We start from the raw sequence: 17,082 nt of genomic DNA on the forward strand, positions 1-17,082 counted from the left end.
TGGAGCGAGTTTGTCTACTCCTACGTGGTTGCTTAGCTGATAATCTACATTATGATAATTTTGTGGGTTGTTCTTGCGGATAAACTTAAGATAAATTCGAGGTTGCCAAACAAGTCTTTAGATAAATTAGTAATTGATACATTTCAATGATTTGATATGATTGATTTTGGATGTACCTATACTATATTTTGGTATGAATGTTTTTGGATGACTAGTACCTATATCATGTCTTGGTTGAATGATTTAATAAATCTAATTCATTTGTATATTTGTTCATTTTGGTGAGGTGGAAAATAATTTTTTAATTCATTAATTTATTTAAAATTGAGTTGTAATCAACAATTATTTCATTAACTTAAATTTTGTTGAAATAAAATATTATCTATTTCTATACTATAATAAATGGTGAAGTAATAAAATAAATATAATTAGCCAAATAAACATTGTTCAAATAATATACAATTAATTATTTCGTTATTTGACAAAAAAAATCGAAGTAAATGCAACTTTTTACTTCACCATAATAACAAAACTGCGAAGTCATGCAACTACGCTATTTCTATAATTGAGTTAAACTTTGAAGTCGTATATATAAATTGCGTTATTAAGTGACGCCACAGAAGTAATAAAGATATATTTTACTTCGTCAATCTATGTTACTTTTCAAGTAATATAATTTATAAAATTCATGAGGTAAAAGATGGATTTACTTCGTTAATCAATGTTATATGTGAAATACTATATAGTCATTCACTTTAATAATTTATAAAATCGACGAAATAAAAGACGTTTTTTACTTCGAAATATGTCCAATTTGAATCAGTTTTGACTTGTTGGCCCGGTTAAATACTTTGGTTTCTTATTGCCTACTACTTCGGTTTTTAGACAAAATAAAAAAAAATACACTTTTACTTCGTGTGCATCTATTCAAGTAATTAGATGTGTACTACTTCCGATAATGTCTGAAGTACATTGCCGAATTTATAAATTAAATTCTTATAAATAAATTAATTGAATCGCCTCCCTCAACTTAAATTTCACCGGCACGACCAAGTAAAGTATTTGCGAGTCCCATACATACAATGTACAGGGTGCATGCACGTTAGCCAATGCAATAAATGAACAAAAAAGAAGGGCATCCAAATCCAATCCTGTACAGCCATACTCCTCCCCCATCCCATTCCACTGCCAAACAAACCTACATTAAGAATGAAAGGCTTTTGTCATTAATATCAAATAAAGCCTTTCCCCCTACATTCTACCATCACCCAACTTGATCTTTTTTCCTACAAAACTATCACAGGATCGAAGATGAATATAATTTGCTATCGATGCTGATTCATTTGCCCGTCTTTAACCCTATAAATGTTGATGATACGGCTAAAAACCCGTCTCACGTTTTGATCGACAATAAGGCCCTGATATCTACGGAAACGCCTAGGATGGTCGGCCAAATCAAAATTATTTATTGAACTCAAGTGGCAAACTCTATATGCGTTGGAATCGTAGTTATTAACAGAGAAGCTGACTGTATCTTCTGGACAGGTCCACTCTTACACCCACCCAAGTAGGAAATATACCCAATTTGCATGAGCTTTTTCAAGAACTTTCTTTCTTGTATTCAATGAACAGTGGTTGTTAATATCTCTTAGCTGTGGTTTTCCAACCCATATGCCCCCATAAAAGTTCGACCAACCATCTCTTTATATCTCTTTACAATACATCACAATGTACCCAAGATATTCTTCACGAACCAAAAAACAATGAAGATTCTATGTGATGTTTGCTGGAAAGAAGAAGCCTCTGCCTTTTGCCCTGCAGATGAGGCTGCCATGTGTCAAAACTGTGATATTCGAGTCCACAGAGCCAACAAACTAGCCGAAAAACACCCTCGGTTCTCTCTTCTCCATTCTCAGTTTCAAGACTCGCCATTATGTGACATATGCCAGGTAACAAACGTGCACATGTTTCATACTTAATAATGTCCATCATTTCATCTAAAAGTTTCAATACTGGAGAAAATAAATGATAATTACATGGTTAGCCTCTAACGTTTACCATTAACTGGTTTTGGTTAGCATGCTTAGCAAATAATAATTTCAGTCTCTTGACTTTTGAAAACAAAACTAATCTGATAGCATGATTTTTCATCGATAATCATTCCCACACTAAACATTTGCCAGAGAAAGAGAGGATATTCTCCCAAATCAGAAATATATTCCTCCTGAGTTTGCTTACTATCACGTATGTATTGGTTCAACAAACAAATTAAGGAAATTGGAAATAATCTGGGAGAATATCTCTTTTCTTGGGCAACAGCAGTCCAGTTATGGTTTTGGGGTAAAATTAGAGCAAAAATAAAACCCAAAGGTTCAATTTCAGGGAAAATAAGGTGGCGCATGTGAAGCATATGACAATAGACAGTACCCATGAAAAAACTAGATCTAGTTTCTTTTATAAGTTGAGGACCAAATCTATAAACCATTAACATGGATGACAAATATACTTAAATGACAAATTTTAGAGACTAAAATGTAAATATCACAAAAATAAACAAGCTAGTTAATATCTTCCCACATTTTCTTGATTGGTTTTCACAGGAAAAGAGAGCACTATTCTTCTGTCAAGAAGACAGAGCATTGCTTTGCAAAGAGTGTGATAGTTCAATACACAGAGCCAATGAACATACAAAGAAGCACAGTAGATTTCTATTTACCGGGGTTAAGCTTTCTGCAGCTGCTGCTTCATTTAATGAGCAAGCCTCATCCAGTGAATCAGGATCAGAAACAAAGATGAAGAATTCAATTACAAGTAAAACTAATTTCCAGCAAAATCTGATGACCGATTGCTCAGAATCATCATCAAATCCTTGGGGAGATAACAATGACTCGAGCAAAGCAGCAAGCATGACAGATCATTTAATGGATACTTTACCCAGTTGGCATGTTGGAGATTTGATGTATCCTTCATCTCATTATGGTTTCTGCAAGGTTTGTAGCATGTTTCTCGGTTTTTGTTTTTATATTTACCAATCCTCAGTTCCTCACTAAGTAAGAGACTAAATCATCTTTACTTGAAGGAGCAAAGGAATTCAAATGGCACATGAACTTTTCAAATCAACCACAATAATATTCAATTAATATTCAAAAATTTCAAACTCAATCTAAATTTGTGTGTGTGCACGCACATTTATTAAAATATTTAAAAAAGAACTTACAACCTCAAGCTTATACATTATAAAACTTGATAATTAAGTTCATACCAAACAAGTCTCATTAGAATTCTAGCTCTCAATCAAACATAAATTATTTCAAATTTCCAGATTCAATGCTGCTAAAAAATTCATGCTCGAGAGGGAATAAGAATATGCGAGTAGGTATTTCTGTATCTAAATCTTAATAACTAATAAGATTAGATATGTAAAAGACTCAACTTCCTATAACCACTTACATTATATAGCGTATCAATTGCAGAAATTATGTGTTGAAGTGCTAATAAATGATACTGAAGTCCCATAAGTTATGATACTAGCAGGAAACAAATCTTTATTATTTTCACTAGTTTATGATACTATATAATCCTTCTATTAAAGTGCTCGTATACTAATTTTGGAGCTAATTGCAGATTTATGACCAGATGTCCCTCTTTACAAACGAAGAATTTGAAGGAAATTTTGATCATTATGCATCCAAAGATTATACTCCAGCTCAAGAACAAAGTTTGGCCAAAGTCACTGAGAAAAAGAAAGTGGTGAAATGTAGGAGTAGTAAATGATGAAAAGAAGGTTTAGCTTGGCGATTGTAGGCTACTGCTCTAATAACTGAACAATTTTTATTACAATCTATTTAAATTGTAATTTCTCCCATTTTTCGACCCGTGAATGAACGTTCTTACCTGTATACTTCATAGAGACCCTCAACTTGGGTGGTAAAAAACCATCTTCTAATAATAATGTGGAGTTACTCCTCAAGAAATACAATTAAAAAAATAATATGATTCTTACATGTTTTCGATAACACAAATCCAGTACACTATGCTCCTTGAAAGTAAAGTATTACTACTACATGCTGGAGAAGATGTTATTGGATCATCGATAGGGGGTGATTAGCTTTTTAGTCCCTCATGCCTGTTTTCAAAACTCATAAAAATTGGCAAAAATCTTGGCTGATTTTAGAAAGCAGAATCGCTGTTCCTGCTCTTTCCAAGAATAACGTCTTTAGCTTCGTTAATTTTAGAAGCAAGATAATGGCTCCCACCTGCATCGGGATGGTTTGCTACCATCACCCGTCTGTGCGCTTCCTTAACCTTATCCGCTGGAGTGCTTTCCCTGAATCGAGTTAAACTGATGTTAAAAATGGGGGGAAAAAATCACACATTATCTTGTTAATATTGGACAGTGGTTGATATATTCATATTACATTGAACCCAGTGCGAATAAAAGGTCAAAGATAAAACAAAGGCTTTAAAACCAACAATAAGAAAAATGCCCATCAATTATTAACCAACTTGAGATAAGGCATATAGTAACATAAAAGAATATAAAATAGAAATCTAATTGGGTCATAGTTAATTGCCAAACGTAACATACTTATGAAATTTAAGTCGCAATATCAATGAAGGTTTTGAATTACCTGACTCCAAGAATAAGAGCTGCTTCCCTCCTAGTCATTTTTGACTGGAAACCTCCTTCATAAAATTTTCGCATTCTAACAGTTGGCGGCCTTGCCTTGAATGCTTGCCAGGCTTGAATTCCATATCTACCAGCATAAGCAGTAGCAGCGACGGCTATTCCTAAAATTAAGGGTGAAGTCTGCTGCGAATTTCAGATTTCAATTTTTTACAAAGTGTGCAATTATTACTTCAAACACCAATAAAAGTATTCGCTATAGATAACCGACCTATTAGTATTTACAAGTGATAAAGTCAAGCGATTGATGATGCAGGAGGTAAAGCAGAGTGATGTGATCCTGACTAAGAATGATGAGCAAATTAATGGAGGATTACTCGCCCACTTTGATGCTAATGAGTGAGGCGAAAACAAGATAACTGGATTTCATTAGAATAAGAAATTAAAATTTCAAGAAAGTAAAGATGTGGAAAGACCGTGCTTGCATATTTAAACTGGAGAAACCAAATTAAAATCCGAGACTGATTTCATTATTAACGGCTGGCTTTTCTCATCCTAACATAAATAGGCAGTTACTCACCATCCAGATTTCTTAGAGATTAAAAGATTTACTCCCACAAGCATTGCATCAATAGCCTCATTCCATAGTATCAGACAATAGAAAATGGTCAGTATAATTGTATAACTTATTCTCATCGATTCATAATGCATATACTCATTTTTACACGTCTTATTTACAAACAAACAAACATCAATAGGAGCATGTTGCATGCATCACTCAAACACAAATCAAGAACCAACCAAGATTCTACATCAAATATGGGTGCACACGGATTTTTTTAGACGTATCCACTTGTAACTTCTAAAAACCTACAAATCAAGTATGCAATTAGAAAAATAAAACGAAAACAAGCACTTGATTCATGAAATGGAGAACGGAAAAACGCAGAATGCTTCTCAATACCCTGTTCTTTCATTCACGATCCTTATACAAAAATATATCGATTCAGTAGCGAAAAAATAGTAAAATGGGCGGCGGCATGCATGGACACAATCACATCGATTTTCCTCAAATTTTAGATGTAAATTATGATGAAATAAAGAATTTCAACGGCAAACTCACCATTTTTACTTGAAGACGACTCAGTAATAAAGGTTCAACGCTGTGTGATATCCTGTTCCGGAGTTCAGATACGCTGCCGTGTGGCCCCCCTTTAAACAAAAATTAGGGTTTCGAACTCTGGAGGAACGATATTTCTGTGATTGGAAAAATTATCGAAACATTAATTAATTAATTAATTAAAAATCTTTTAAAAATTATTTTTAAAAAATTTCAGAATATTTTTACAAATCTATTTAAAATATTTAGGTTTTTGTAATTATTAATATAAAACTTTAATTTCGAAAAATTCTCTTATTAATTTATACAAATAGAAGTAGATAAATTATAATAGATAATTAACGAGGAATAAATTAAGAATAATATAATTTTGGTAATATGAATAATAAGGAAGAGGAATATGAATATGGAGTGGTTGTTACATAGATATTTGTGTTTGCATAGGTCTGTCCCGAAATTTGATAAACCAAAAGAATCAATTGTAACGGAAAAATGTAACGTGGAATAGTCTCACCTATTAATTTTGTGAGACAGATCTTCAATCTGATCTGATTATGAAAAAAAATTACGTTACTTTTTAATTTAAATATGAATCAAGATGACCCGTCTCACGAAAAAAATCAATGACACCGTCTTACAAGAGAAATACAACAATTTTAATGAGTTATATTGATTTTGGTGTTGATGTGTTATTTACTATTTACTACTGTTAGTTCAGAGTATGGATATACAATTAAGGCAAAAACTTGTGTGAGACAGGTCACACGGATAGTATTTTGTGAGACAGATCTCTTATTTAGGTCATCCATAAAAAAATAATACTCGTATTACTTTTTATGCTAAGAGTATTACTTTTTATTGTGAATATCGGTATAGTTGACTTGTCTCACAGATAAAGATTCGTGAGACCGAACCTACTCTACAATTAAACGCATTAATTATTTGTAAATTTTATAATAACTCAAAAATTATTTATGATCTTGGTATCATAAAATTCATTCCGATAAAAAAGAAAATTTCATCATTCCTTAAAAAACATTTTATTATTATATTTTATTAATTTTAAAATATTTAATATATCATTAAAAATTAAAATTTTGTAAAAAGTTGTACTTTCTCGTCATTACGATAATCACGAACAGATATATAGTGTATACTATTTTGTCCAAACTTTGGCATCATTAAATGGACCACATAAATAATTAATAACTAGTCGTCGAGGTACACGCGCTGCGTAGTATTATGAATATATTGAACTAATATATTAAACATTCATGATATTACAACATCATGACACCGAAATATTTTGTACTTGAATCATGAAAGACAGTGGAGTCCAAATCTTAAATAAATCTTTCAAACTCAATTTGTTACCATACATGATATAGATTTCGATCATAACTCAAAGACGATTATCTTGGTAGATAATAATAATATATAAATACGCCCCCACTGAAAACTTGGTAGCATGTCAATTGAATTTCATTTATTCTTTTGAACTTATTAAAATATGATAGCTTCCATAAGTCATCAATCCTTAAGAAAATGAGAGTCATCCATGGAATCATAACAAAATTTTTGTTTACCAAAGTAATTAATTGTAATAAATGAAATAAAGAACTTACGAACAATTAGCTCGTACAAGGATTTCTATGTACACACATTCCGGTTCGTCAGTTCGATTTTCGACTATTTCGCCAAATTTAAGTCCTCTGCGATTGTTTATCAGTATAACAATCATGAAACCAGTAAAAGAAGGAAGCCAAAAAAATTTATATGTAACAAATGTGTGTAGCAAGACTGAAGAATAAAATCAACACCAAACCAAGCCCACAAAGCAATGAAATAAATAAATAATTGTATGGAAGAAGACATGTGAAATGGACCTGTTTACTCTTACTTTTATTCAATGGTGCATTCTCGTAAGATGTGGTTGAATTAATTGATAACTCCATCTACTTTACTGCCACCAATGGAGCTAGTGTCGATTTGCGAGGGCCCTGACTGCCTCCCTGTTCTGGCAGGCGAAGGTGGATAAGAAAGCCGTTTCATGGCGGTTCCGGCTGAACCCTTTTCAGGTGTGTTGCCATTGTTGATTCCTAATGGGCTTGGGAGCATCGACTTAGCTTTTGCCGACTTAGTGGAAGCCATGAAACTCGGAACCGACATGGAACTCGCCAAGCTCTCGTCGTCCCTAACTGTTGAACCAGAAATACTATGCCTCCTGTTTCGCTCAGATTGTGCACTTTTAGTACTTTTTGAATCATCATCTTGAGTTATTGCACTCACTTTTGGGCTTGCAGACTTCACTTTTCTTGCAGATATTGAAGACTTAATGGTCTTGGAAGGGGGCGTGGCAGGGGACTGGCGGCCAGAAGGCGTTTTTTTGTTGGATGGCGAAGATGGATTTTCAGGATTTAGCTGATGACGAGCAAAAGATTTCGTAATTTCTCCTCCTGGAGCACTTCCAAGGTTAACACTTTTGATGGATACATTATCCGTGTTGAGATCTTTGTCCACCGAGCTTTGTGTCTCCCACGACCGATCAGCCATCCATCGTTCTAACCAGCTCCAACCCCAGTGATGATTAGTTGGGTCCATGAAAAGTAAGTTCGAAGACCTCGCCGATTTCTTCCAAATTTGCTGTTTTCAGTTTAAATGTAGATAATGGAAAACGATCAATTAAACATCAAGAGAAGGGTATAATTTTAAATTTTCAAACCGTTTCTTTGTACATTGCTGTGCTTTCTTGTATACGCTGGATACCAATGAAGACTCAACTCAATTTTACCTGATGAGTGTATGAATAAGCTAGTGCTCTTTCTCGCCTCATTGTTGCTCCGTACTTCTGAAGCAAGCTCGCCTCGATTTGCTCTTTAGATTGTAAACTGTCATCCCATTCCTCTCCCATCTATAAATGAAGCCTCGAATTAAAAATTGTTGATAATCAAATAATGGATAAATAAAGCTACTCAATGTACAAGGATTTTGCAATGACCCATTGTTTTCAATACATAACCTTATGCATTGTACGTTTAGATGAAAACAACCAACAATTTACGAACATGACCCAAGAAAGAAGAATTAAAATCATAACCAACGAGCTAAATTGCTAAACATTAATCCATAACAGAAAGCTGACTTTAACTTCGTTCTTATTGTAGGACAGAGAAGTGTTTGTTTATTAATAACAGTGCTCCTCAAGTATTTTACAGCATACAGCAGTCGCGATACTAAGCTTTGAACGTTGTGCCATGTTTGACAGCAGGACACTTGTACTTCCCAACGACACCTCCCAAGACTTGCAAATGCGAAATAACACATGATTGTAACTATTATACCAAGCATAAAAAGAAGCTACAGTAGCAGGTGTAAGTTCCTACACTTATTTTTTTCCTGAAATTACCAATGTCGGACTTGTTTATAAAGAAAATGCTGGCATTAGTAAGAGAACTAACTCTCAAGCTATCCAGTTCCTTAGCACGTTTCTGCAAGAGCTGTCTCTGAAGTGCTCGATTCTCATCTAACATTCTGAGCCGCCTTGCTTGAATCTGAGATTGCACACGAGATAAACTTTGCATGCATTTTAGAGTGTTTGCGGTTTGGCGTTTCACAATCGGTCCGTCAACAAGTGATTTCAGTCTTACAAGCCCTCTTAGAGCTCTTAATGCCCTCCTCGCCTGAAAAATAAAAAGACCAATAAAATTTCATAGCAAACTTTGTTACACTCTGATGAACAACAATTCTTTAAGATAAGATAAGATAAGATAAAAAATGAAATGAAATATAAATGATGCTTACACAATTATATAATCTGCCAATCAGAATAATCGTCTAGGACTATGACGAAATGATTCATGCGAATGCTTGAATGCATGAAGTCAGTATCGCTGAGTAATTTGCGACGTTAAATATACTAACAAAATTTATATACATATATATGACTACAAAATTATTAAATGCTAGTATTTCAGGTTTGGGATAAATTAATCTCAAGTTCTATACAAAAATGAAACCATTTTCAGCCTTCTTGCCGGCACCGCCCACTTTTTATCCTTATGTTTAAGGCTAAATCAACTTCACTTTGAACTATTCTCTAGAAAATATTCGTATCACGTCAATATCCCATAAACTACCATACCAGATAACCACGGAATGCGGTCTGAACTTTGATAGCTGCCACTTCCTCCTCCGATTTTCCTGCAAACCGTGACACTGTTTGGGGCTGGACAACCTCTTCAGCTGCTACATCTTCAACATCTGCATCAACCGAGGCAGTATAAGCATTGTTTAACTCATTCTCTGCCTCTGTTGGCTTCTCATCTTCCAATGGCGGAAGAGGGTGAGGATGAGATGCTTCAACAGTCTCGGGGATCGGAAAACTAGATTCCAATGGCTTTTCTTTCCCGAACCATTTTCGCTTTGACTTATTTGCACTCTGAATACAGAAACCAGAACAGAAATTAATGAAAACAACCAATCATCAAAGTTTTATCACAATACACTGAATCCAATCTGCTTTGCGCACCTTAGCTTTCTTTTCCTCACTATCTGAGCTGAGGGCCTTTTTCACCGACAAAAACCAACCTTTTGTCTTGCCCATCTTCGCTTATTAATCCTCAATCTGTCTATTCTGTAAACAAAGAAACCAATTTATTTCCAAGATTTCATCTCTCCCAAGGGTCAAGATTGTACATGCAAGAGCACAAAAACCTTGATAAGCAATCCAAATAACCAAAAAAACAAACAAATGACGGTTCTTTATAACAAACAAGCATTCAATATGCGACGCCCCAAAGCCAGACAGATGAATTTTCCAGGAGAAAAAAAGCTCAAAATTCTTGGAAAATCATGGGATTCGCAAATTTTACACCAAGAACCTTGCTTTATTAAAATCTCAAGAAAATAAAAGCAGAAAGTCACCTGAAACTGTATCTGCTCAGATCTCATACAATTGCTTCACCCTCCCAATAGATACAGTCGATTTAAGTCTCAGTTCACGCCTGAACTTAAGAAAATCAAGAAAAATACAAAAGATAAGAAATTGGACTCTTCCATTCTTTGTCTAACGACCCAATTGAGCATACGAATTTTGGCAAATGTGTCGAAGATTGGAACCAGATCTTGGTAAACTGAACATTTCGTTAGAGGAAGGAACTTCTAGTGGGGCCCACATTTCCACAATAATACAGGACAGCCAATTTTATTACTTTTAATACTAACATTATTTCTTGTTAATTGCCCTTTTCCTTAAATTTTTTTTCCCCATTTTATTCCATGTTTCGGTTACATGCCAAATTATTTCTAAATTTATTATATATATATATATCTCGTTTTCATTAAATTCTATGACTGGATTAACATAGTTTTAGCTTGAACTTTTTTATGTTGTGTTTAGGATTCCGCATTAGATTTTTGTTTTAACGTATTACCAAAAACGAACCTACGTCTTTCTGTTATTAAAAGAAGTTTATGTATGCGCATCACTAGATCGTTGGCTGATATTAGTTAGACATAGACTAAAATGGTAAAGCAATTAATGCTCTAAACTTATATTTTTTATAAAAATTTGTGTGAGACGGTTTCACGGGTCATATTTTGTGAGACGGATCTCTTATTTGGGTCATTCATGAAAAAATATTACTTTTTATGCTAAGAATATTACTTTTTATTGTGAATATCGGTAGGGTTTAATCATCTCATAGATAAAGATTCGTGAGACCGTCTTACAAGAGACCTACTCTATATTTTTTTGGTAGAGATAAATGAGTAATATTTAGGGGGAGAAAAATTATAGAGAGATATTTGTTGGGTATAATTCCACCTTCGAATTTTCTTACAACTAGTTACTCTGCACACACGTGCGTGTGTACAGTCTTTTTTATAATTATCGAATGACTAAGGTATTATTTGAATTGTTTAAATTAAAATGAAAAAAATAAAAATAAAAATGTCTGTTGAAATTAATTATAAAAAAAACAAAAACGTAATATTTGTATCACATAAGTGCAAAGTTTGAAGAACAAGTTAGTGTCCATTTTTGTATTCATTAGGCCCAACATGTATATATAGTCTAGATAATTGTTGCACACACAACCTATTTACTGCTAATTATACGGAGGAAATAAATAATTGCTGCATTATCAAATATTCAAAATTCAGAAGGCTCTCCCGTTGTATGTATTTTCATTGCGTAAATAATGGGAAAACCTCCATAATTAAAAGAAATGAGATTTGAATGTCAGAAAAAACTATTCACCAATGATGGCATTTATGTAATTTCATCCATTCATCATTTTCAAACCATTGGCAGCTCTCTCATAATTGCAGCAGCTTGGACAAAATCTTCAATTATTGACGTATAATTTAATTTTAAGGCAAAACCGCGTACAATGATAATGAGACGCATCCAATGTAACAACACAAAAATTTATATGAAAATGTGATTATGAAACGCATCCAATGTACAAATAGACAACACAAAAGTTATATGAGATTGTTTTGCTCGTCAATTTTACGAGATATATATTCTATTTGAGTTAAATATAAAAAAAATTTATTTTTATATCGAAAATAATATTTTTTTTATTGTAAATACGATAAAAATATAATGACTTGTTAAAATTCATGCCCGACCAATCCTTGGTAGTGCGAGGAGATCAAGTGATCGACGGGGGAGTCACGGCAAAGTCAAGTCCATTGCCGGCTCCCCAGGGACAGAGGGGATATATTAAGGTGGATAGGATTGGATATGATTAAAAAAAAAAAGAAGAAGTTTGATTGTTAAATTATGAATATTATTTTTTTATTAATAATTAATAAATATATAAAAGATTATCTTTAAATTATGATTTGATTCATACAAAATAATTAATTAATTATTTGATTGAGATGTGATAAAATAAAAATGATAAATAATTTCAACCAAATATTTGATAAAATTGATTTATTTTGACAATTAATCCCATCAAATTACCGAACATATCCTTATAGTTAACTTATGAATCCCATATTTATTAATTTATTATAAAAAAATTATATAAAGCCGAATTTAAATAACAAAAACTCTTATGTGTCTGTTTTACAAGTCAATTTTGTGAGACGGACCTTCTATCTGATCCAAACTATGAAAAAATTTATTTATTTTTATTTCAAATATCTTATTTTTTACTGCATATATAGATCACGTGAACCAGTCTCATGAATATAAATTCGTGAAAACGTCTAATAAAATACTTACTCTATTTAAATATATTTCTAATCACATGAGGAACAAAAACACTATTAGAGCGTGTACAATGGGCGTAGAAATCCTCGCAAAGCGGCAAGAATGTCGCACTAGAGCACCAACAATGGAGGTGTTAAATGGGCATTACCCCTCTCTATTATGAGTGGGCATTATATAGAGAGAGAGGTCTCTCATTTTTATTTTTATTTTTTGGAATTGTTGGCACGCGCCAGATACAAAAGTGCGCCACAAAACGCGTGGGGCAGCCGCCCACGAAGGCCCCATGCGTTTTTTATTTTTATTTTTATTTTTTTCACACGTGCCCCATGCGTATTTGAAATAAACTTTTTTAATTTTTTTAATAGAATTTTCCTTTTTCTTAACGGTTGGATTTGTTTTTTTAAAAAATAATTTTAATTTTTTTTCATTTATAATCATTGCAAATTTTCTATTTTTAATTTTTTTAAAAAATATTTAATTAAATTCGAAATAAATTATAAAAAATCCAAAAAATTTATAACTGCTATTTAACGACTAGTTTCAATTTTATTCTATAAATACCCACAAATGTGCACATATTTTTATTTCAACTCACTACACTCTTCAATTCTACTCACTAATATTCTCCCATCTATTTTTTTTAAGTTCCAAAAATCTTATTTTCTATCCGAAATGGATGAAAATAATAAGACATTTTTTACAAATTTCTTGAATTCTACAAACAACCCGCAAGAATATTCATCTTCCCAAAATCCACAAATTCCATCAAATTATCAATACACACATTCATTTCCAAATATGATGTTTCCTACTCAAAATCTTCAAAATTTCCAAGGTTTTGGAAATTCTATGAATCATCCGAATTATTCCCCTCGAGGTCCATATCAACCGCTTCCAGCCGAATATTGGCAAAACATGAGTCATCTGTATTTTGTGCCGCCGGTTGTTCATGGATATAGTACCCCGCACACAAATGTTATGTCTTTCACATCTCCGATGTCGAATGAACCTGCAACTCTGACTTTTGTCCCGGAGACGCAAATTTCCGATCTTGAATCCCCGATTGAGGTGGTCAATTTAGAAAAAGCGGTTTCAAATGTTGAGGGTTCAAGAAAGCGTTCACGTTAGAGAAAGATTGAAGACGAGGTCTTAACGAGAAGTTTTGTCTCTATCAACGATGATCCAATAATCGGCAATGATCAAAAGGCGGAAGCTTTTTGGGGACGTGTTGCAAGCTACTACAATTAGAATCGTCCCCCAAGTTCAAACACTAGAAATACAAATGTTATACAATCACACTTGCACAATACAATCCAAAAGAAAGAATATCGATTCAATGCAAATTATAATAGTTTTTACAGTTCATATCGAAGTAGTCACATTGACGAAGATACTGAGGTTTGCGTATGAAAAATATCGATCTAAAAACAATGGTGTTGCATTCAATCTCGAGCATGTGTGGAGAATTTTCGAATACCGTCCAATGTTTACTCCACAGTCCACTGATCACTATGTGGCCACAAAGAAGACGAAGACTTCAGAGTCCGGAGCAAACAAGACCTCCTCTAACCAAGAGGTGAGCATAGACCTGGACGATGAAGATACTCGTCCAATGGGACAAAAGGTAGCAAAAAGAAAGGGAAAAGACTGAGTCAAATCGACCATAGAAGATCTGGCAGTAAACTACAGCAATATTTTTGCAAAGTTCACCGAGTATACAAGCATGAAGAAGTCCGAAGTCAATCTGAAACAAAAACAACTCGAAGTAGAGTAGATTAAGGCAAAAGCTGCCATGTCCAGATCTGAAGCTAAGAATTGACGCTTGAAATTGAAGGACTACGAAATCTTGAACAAAGACACCTCGCAGATGACAGAGGATCAGCTTATCATACATGAATGTCTATGCCAGGATATTAGGTCGAGATAGAATATCTAAACTATTTACTCAACGTTCATTTCGACTATTATTATTATATTTTCAAGTGATTGTAATTTTTAATTATTATATTTCTCATTTCGATTAATGTGATTTTCAATTATTATCATTATTTCAAAATTGTTATTGTCAAATATCCGTTAGAAACTAGCCGTTGCAAAGTAGTCGTTGCAAAGTAGCCGGCAAGTAGCCATTGGAAACTACCGTTGCATAAGAAAAACAATATATATAGACACATTGTGCTACGAGAGTTTCATTCGACTAACATATCTTTTTGCAAACACATATAGTAAAACGTGTTTCCTCCAAAAAATTCTCTTTCTACAGGCAGCTCTAGCTCAAATTCTAGCTCGACAAGCGAAGACGAAGTCCATGTTGAAATCGATGAGCAAGCTTATTATCCGGTTGAAGAAATGATGTCATTGGTACTTCAACAACACCAACAACTTATGGAATCATATCAGAGGAGGGAAACACGCAGAAAAATAAGGTTCATCCAAAGAATCGTGAGACCACTAATGAGATGCTCGTCAATGATTATTTCTCTATGAACCCGGTGTATCACGATGAAATATTTCGAAGACGATTTCGAATGCGAAAGAGTTATTCCTCAGCATAGTGAATGCATTAGAGATTCATTCAACGTTTTTTCAACAGAGGGACGATGCTGTGCGAAGAAAAGGGTTCTCACCACTACAAAAATGCACAGCTGCGATTCGTCAACTGGCTTACGGAGTCCCCGCCGACAATCTTGACGAGTACCTACGTATGGGTGAATCAACTGTCATCAAGTGTCTTTTCATGTTCTGCGAATACGTGGTTCAAATATTTGGTGATAGGTACTTGAGAAGACCTAATGCTGATGATGTTCAACGTCTTCTTCAAATGCATGATGATAGACACGACTTCCCTGGCATGTTAGGTAGCCTTGATTGTATGCAATGGAAATGGAAAAATTGTCCAGTTGCTTGGAAAGGTCAATTTACAAGGGGACATGGGTCACCAACAATCGTGCTTGATGCGGTCGCGTCTCATGACTTGTGGATATGGCATGCATTCTTTGGGGTCGTCAGTTCACATAACGATATTAACGTGTTATATGAATCTCCCATATTCAACAACGTCTTGCAAGGAAATGCGCCACAAATTAATTTCACGGTGAACGACACTGCATATACGAAGGGTTGTTATCTAACATATGGAATATATCCTGAGTGGGCTACTTTCGTTAAGGCTTTTCCTTGCCCAGAGGATCCCAAGAGGAAGTTGTTTAAGGAAAGACAGGAGTTCGCAAGAAAAGATGTCGAACGGGCATTTGGAGTGCTTCAATCTCGATGGGCGATTGTCAGAGATCCAGCTCGTTATTGGTATAGGAAAACGTTAAAACAAATCATGTTAGCATGCGTTATTTTGCATAACATGATCGTTGAGAATGATGGAGGTCACGTGACAAATTGGATGAAGGTGACGAACCCGCACAACCTATCCATGGCTCAAATCGAGGATTTCAGGATTATCTTCGGACAAATTCTGAGCTACGTGACACTCAAGTTCATCATCAACTTCGTGCAGACTTAGTTGAGCATATCTGGGGGCAATACAACAACAATCCGTGAATTAGTATTTCACGTCTTGTTTAAATTCTTCTTCCGTCGTGGTATTTCTTTCGAACATTTACTTTATTTAATAAATATATTTAAAAAAACATTTATATTATTTTTTAAAATTAATAAAATTATTTTATTAAAAAATAATATTATTTTAAAAATTAGAATAATGATTAAATAATGTAAAATATATTTAAAACATATTTATTTAATATGAAAAAATTTAAGATAATTGAGTTGACTATAAGACCTATAAATAATGAGTTTTAATATTAAAAGGAATGTGGGTAAAAAAGATATGTTGTTATAATGAGTATGTAGCAATGGACCCCACGATTTTTGATGAGTTGATGGGTGTTATAACACACACCCATTGCGGATGCTCTTACCCACATTGGTGCATTAATGGGTGATTATTAACACCCATTAATATTTATGCACCAATGTGGGTGCATGAATTATTAATCTTGGCTGCCATGTCAGCCAAGAAATTCATCAGAATGAACGGCATTATTTCGCAAATAGCGACGGTTTTTCGTAAACCGTCGCAAATTGAAAAACGTC

The 17,082-nt window shown here is 33.9% G+C and overlaps 3 protein-coding genes and 1 long non-coding RNA gene across 5 annotated transcripts; 1 reads left to right on the forward strand and 3 right to left on the reverse strand.

Moving 5' to 3' along the window:
- Positions 1–993: 993 nt before the first annotated feature.
- LOC142518731 (uncharacterized) lies at positions 994–2,839 on the reverse strand. Its single transcript, XR_012813632.1, has 2 exons — positions 2,717–2,839; positions 994–1,815 (listed from the first exon to the last, which is right to left on the reverse strand). It is a non-coding gene; the product is annotated as an uncharacterized LOC142518731 (long non-coding RNA).
- On the forward strand, positions 1,757–3,865 carry LOC142518728 (B-box zinc finger protein 21-like). Its single transcript, XM_075621539.1, has 3 exons — positions 1,757–1,949; positions 2,601–2,990; positions 3,625–3,865. The coding sequence occupies exons 1-3, from the start codon at positions 1,764–1,766 to the stop codon at positions 3,772–3,774; spliced, it is 726 nt and encodes a 241-aa protein (XP_075477654.1). The 5' UTR covers positions 1,757–1,763; the 3' UTR covers positions 3,775–3,865.
- A 60-nt stretch (positions 3,866–3,925) lies between these two features.
- On the reverse strand, positions 3,926–5,929 carry LOC142518729 (mitochondrial import inner membrane translocase subunit TIM14-3-like). Of its 2 annotated transcripts, none has more exons than XM_075621541.1 (3): positions 5,751–5,929; positions 4,632–4,810; positions 3,926–4,327 (listed from the first exon to the last, which is right to left on the reverse strand). In XM_075621541.1, exons 1-3 carry the CDS (start codon positions 5,751–5,753, stop codon positions 4,171–4,173), a joined length of 339 nt encoding a protein of 112 aa, XP_075477656.1. In that variant the 5' UTR covers positions 5,754–5,929; the 3' UTR covers positions 3,926–4,170. The 2 variants fall into 2 exon arrangements, with proteins under 2 accessions (XP_075477656.1, XP_075477655.1); XM_075621540.1 differs by having other exon boundaries at positions 4,632–4,813; positions 5,751–5,908.
- A 1,552-nt stretch (positions 5,930–7,481) lies between these two features.
- LOC142518411 (protein IQ-DOMAIN 2-like) lies at positions 7,482–10,935 on the reverse strand. The gene is made up of 6 exons (XM_075621194.1): positions 10,671–10,935; positions 10,276–10,380; positions 9,889–10,185; positions 9,206–9,427; positions 8,539–8,658; positions 7,482–8,390 (listed from the first exon to the last, which is right to left on the reverse strand). The coding sequence occupies exons 2-6, from the start codon at positions 10,348–10,350 to the stop codon at positions 7,686–7,688; spliced, it is 1,419 nt and encodes a 472-aa protein (XP_075477309.1). The 5' UTR covers positions 10,351–10,380; positions 10,671–10,935; the 3' UTR covers positions 7,482–7,685.
- Between the last annotated feature and the right edge of the window lie 6,147 nt (positions 10,936–17,082).

This window comes from Primulina tabacum, chromosome 11 (genome assembly GCF_025594145.1).
Source record: "Primulina tabacum isolate GXHZ01 chromosome 11, ASM2559414v2, whole genome shotgun sequence".
Lineage (NCBI taxonomy): Eukaryota > Viridiplantae > Streptophyta > Magnoliopsida > Lamiales > Gesneriaceae > Primulina > Primulina tabacum.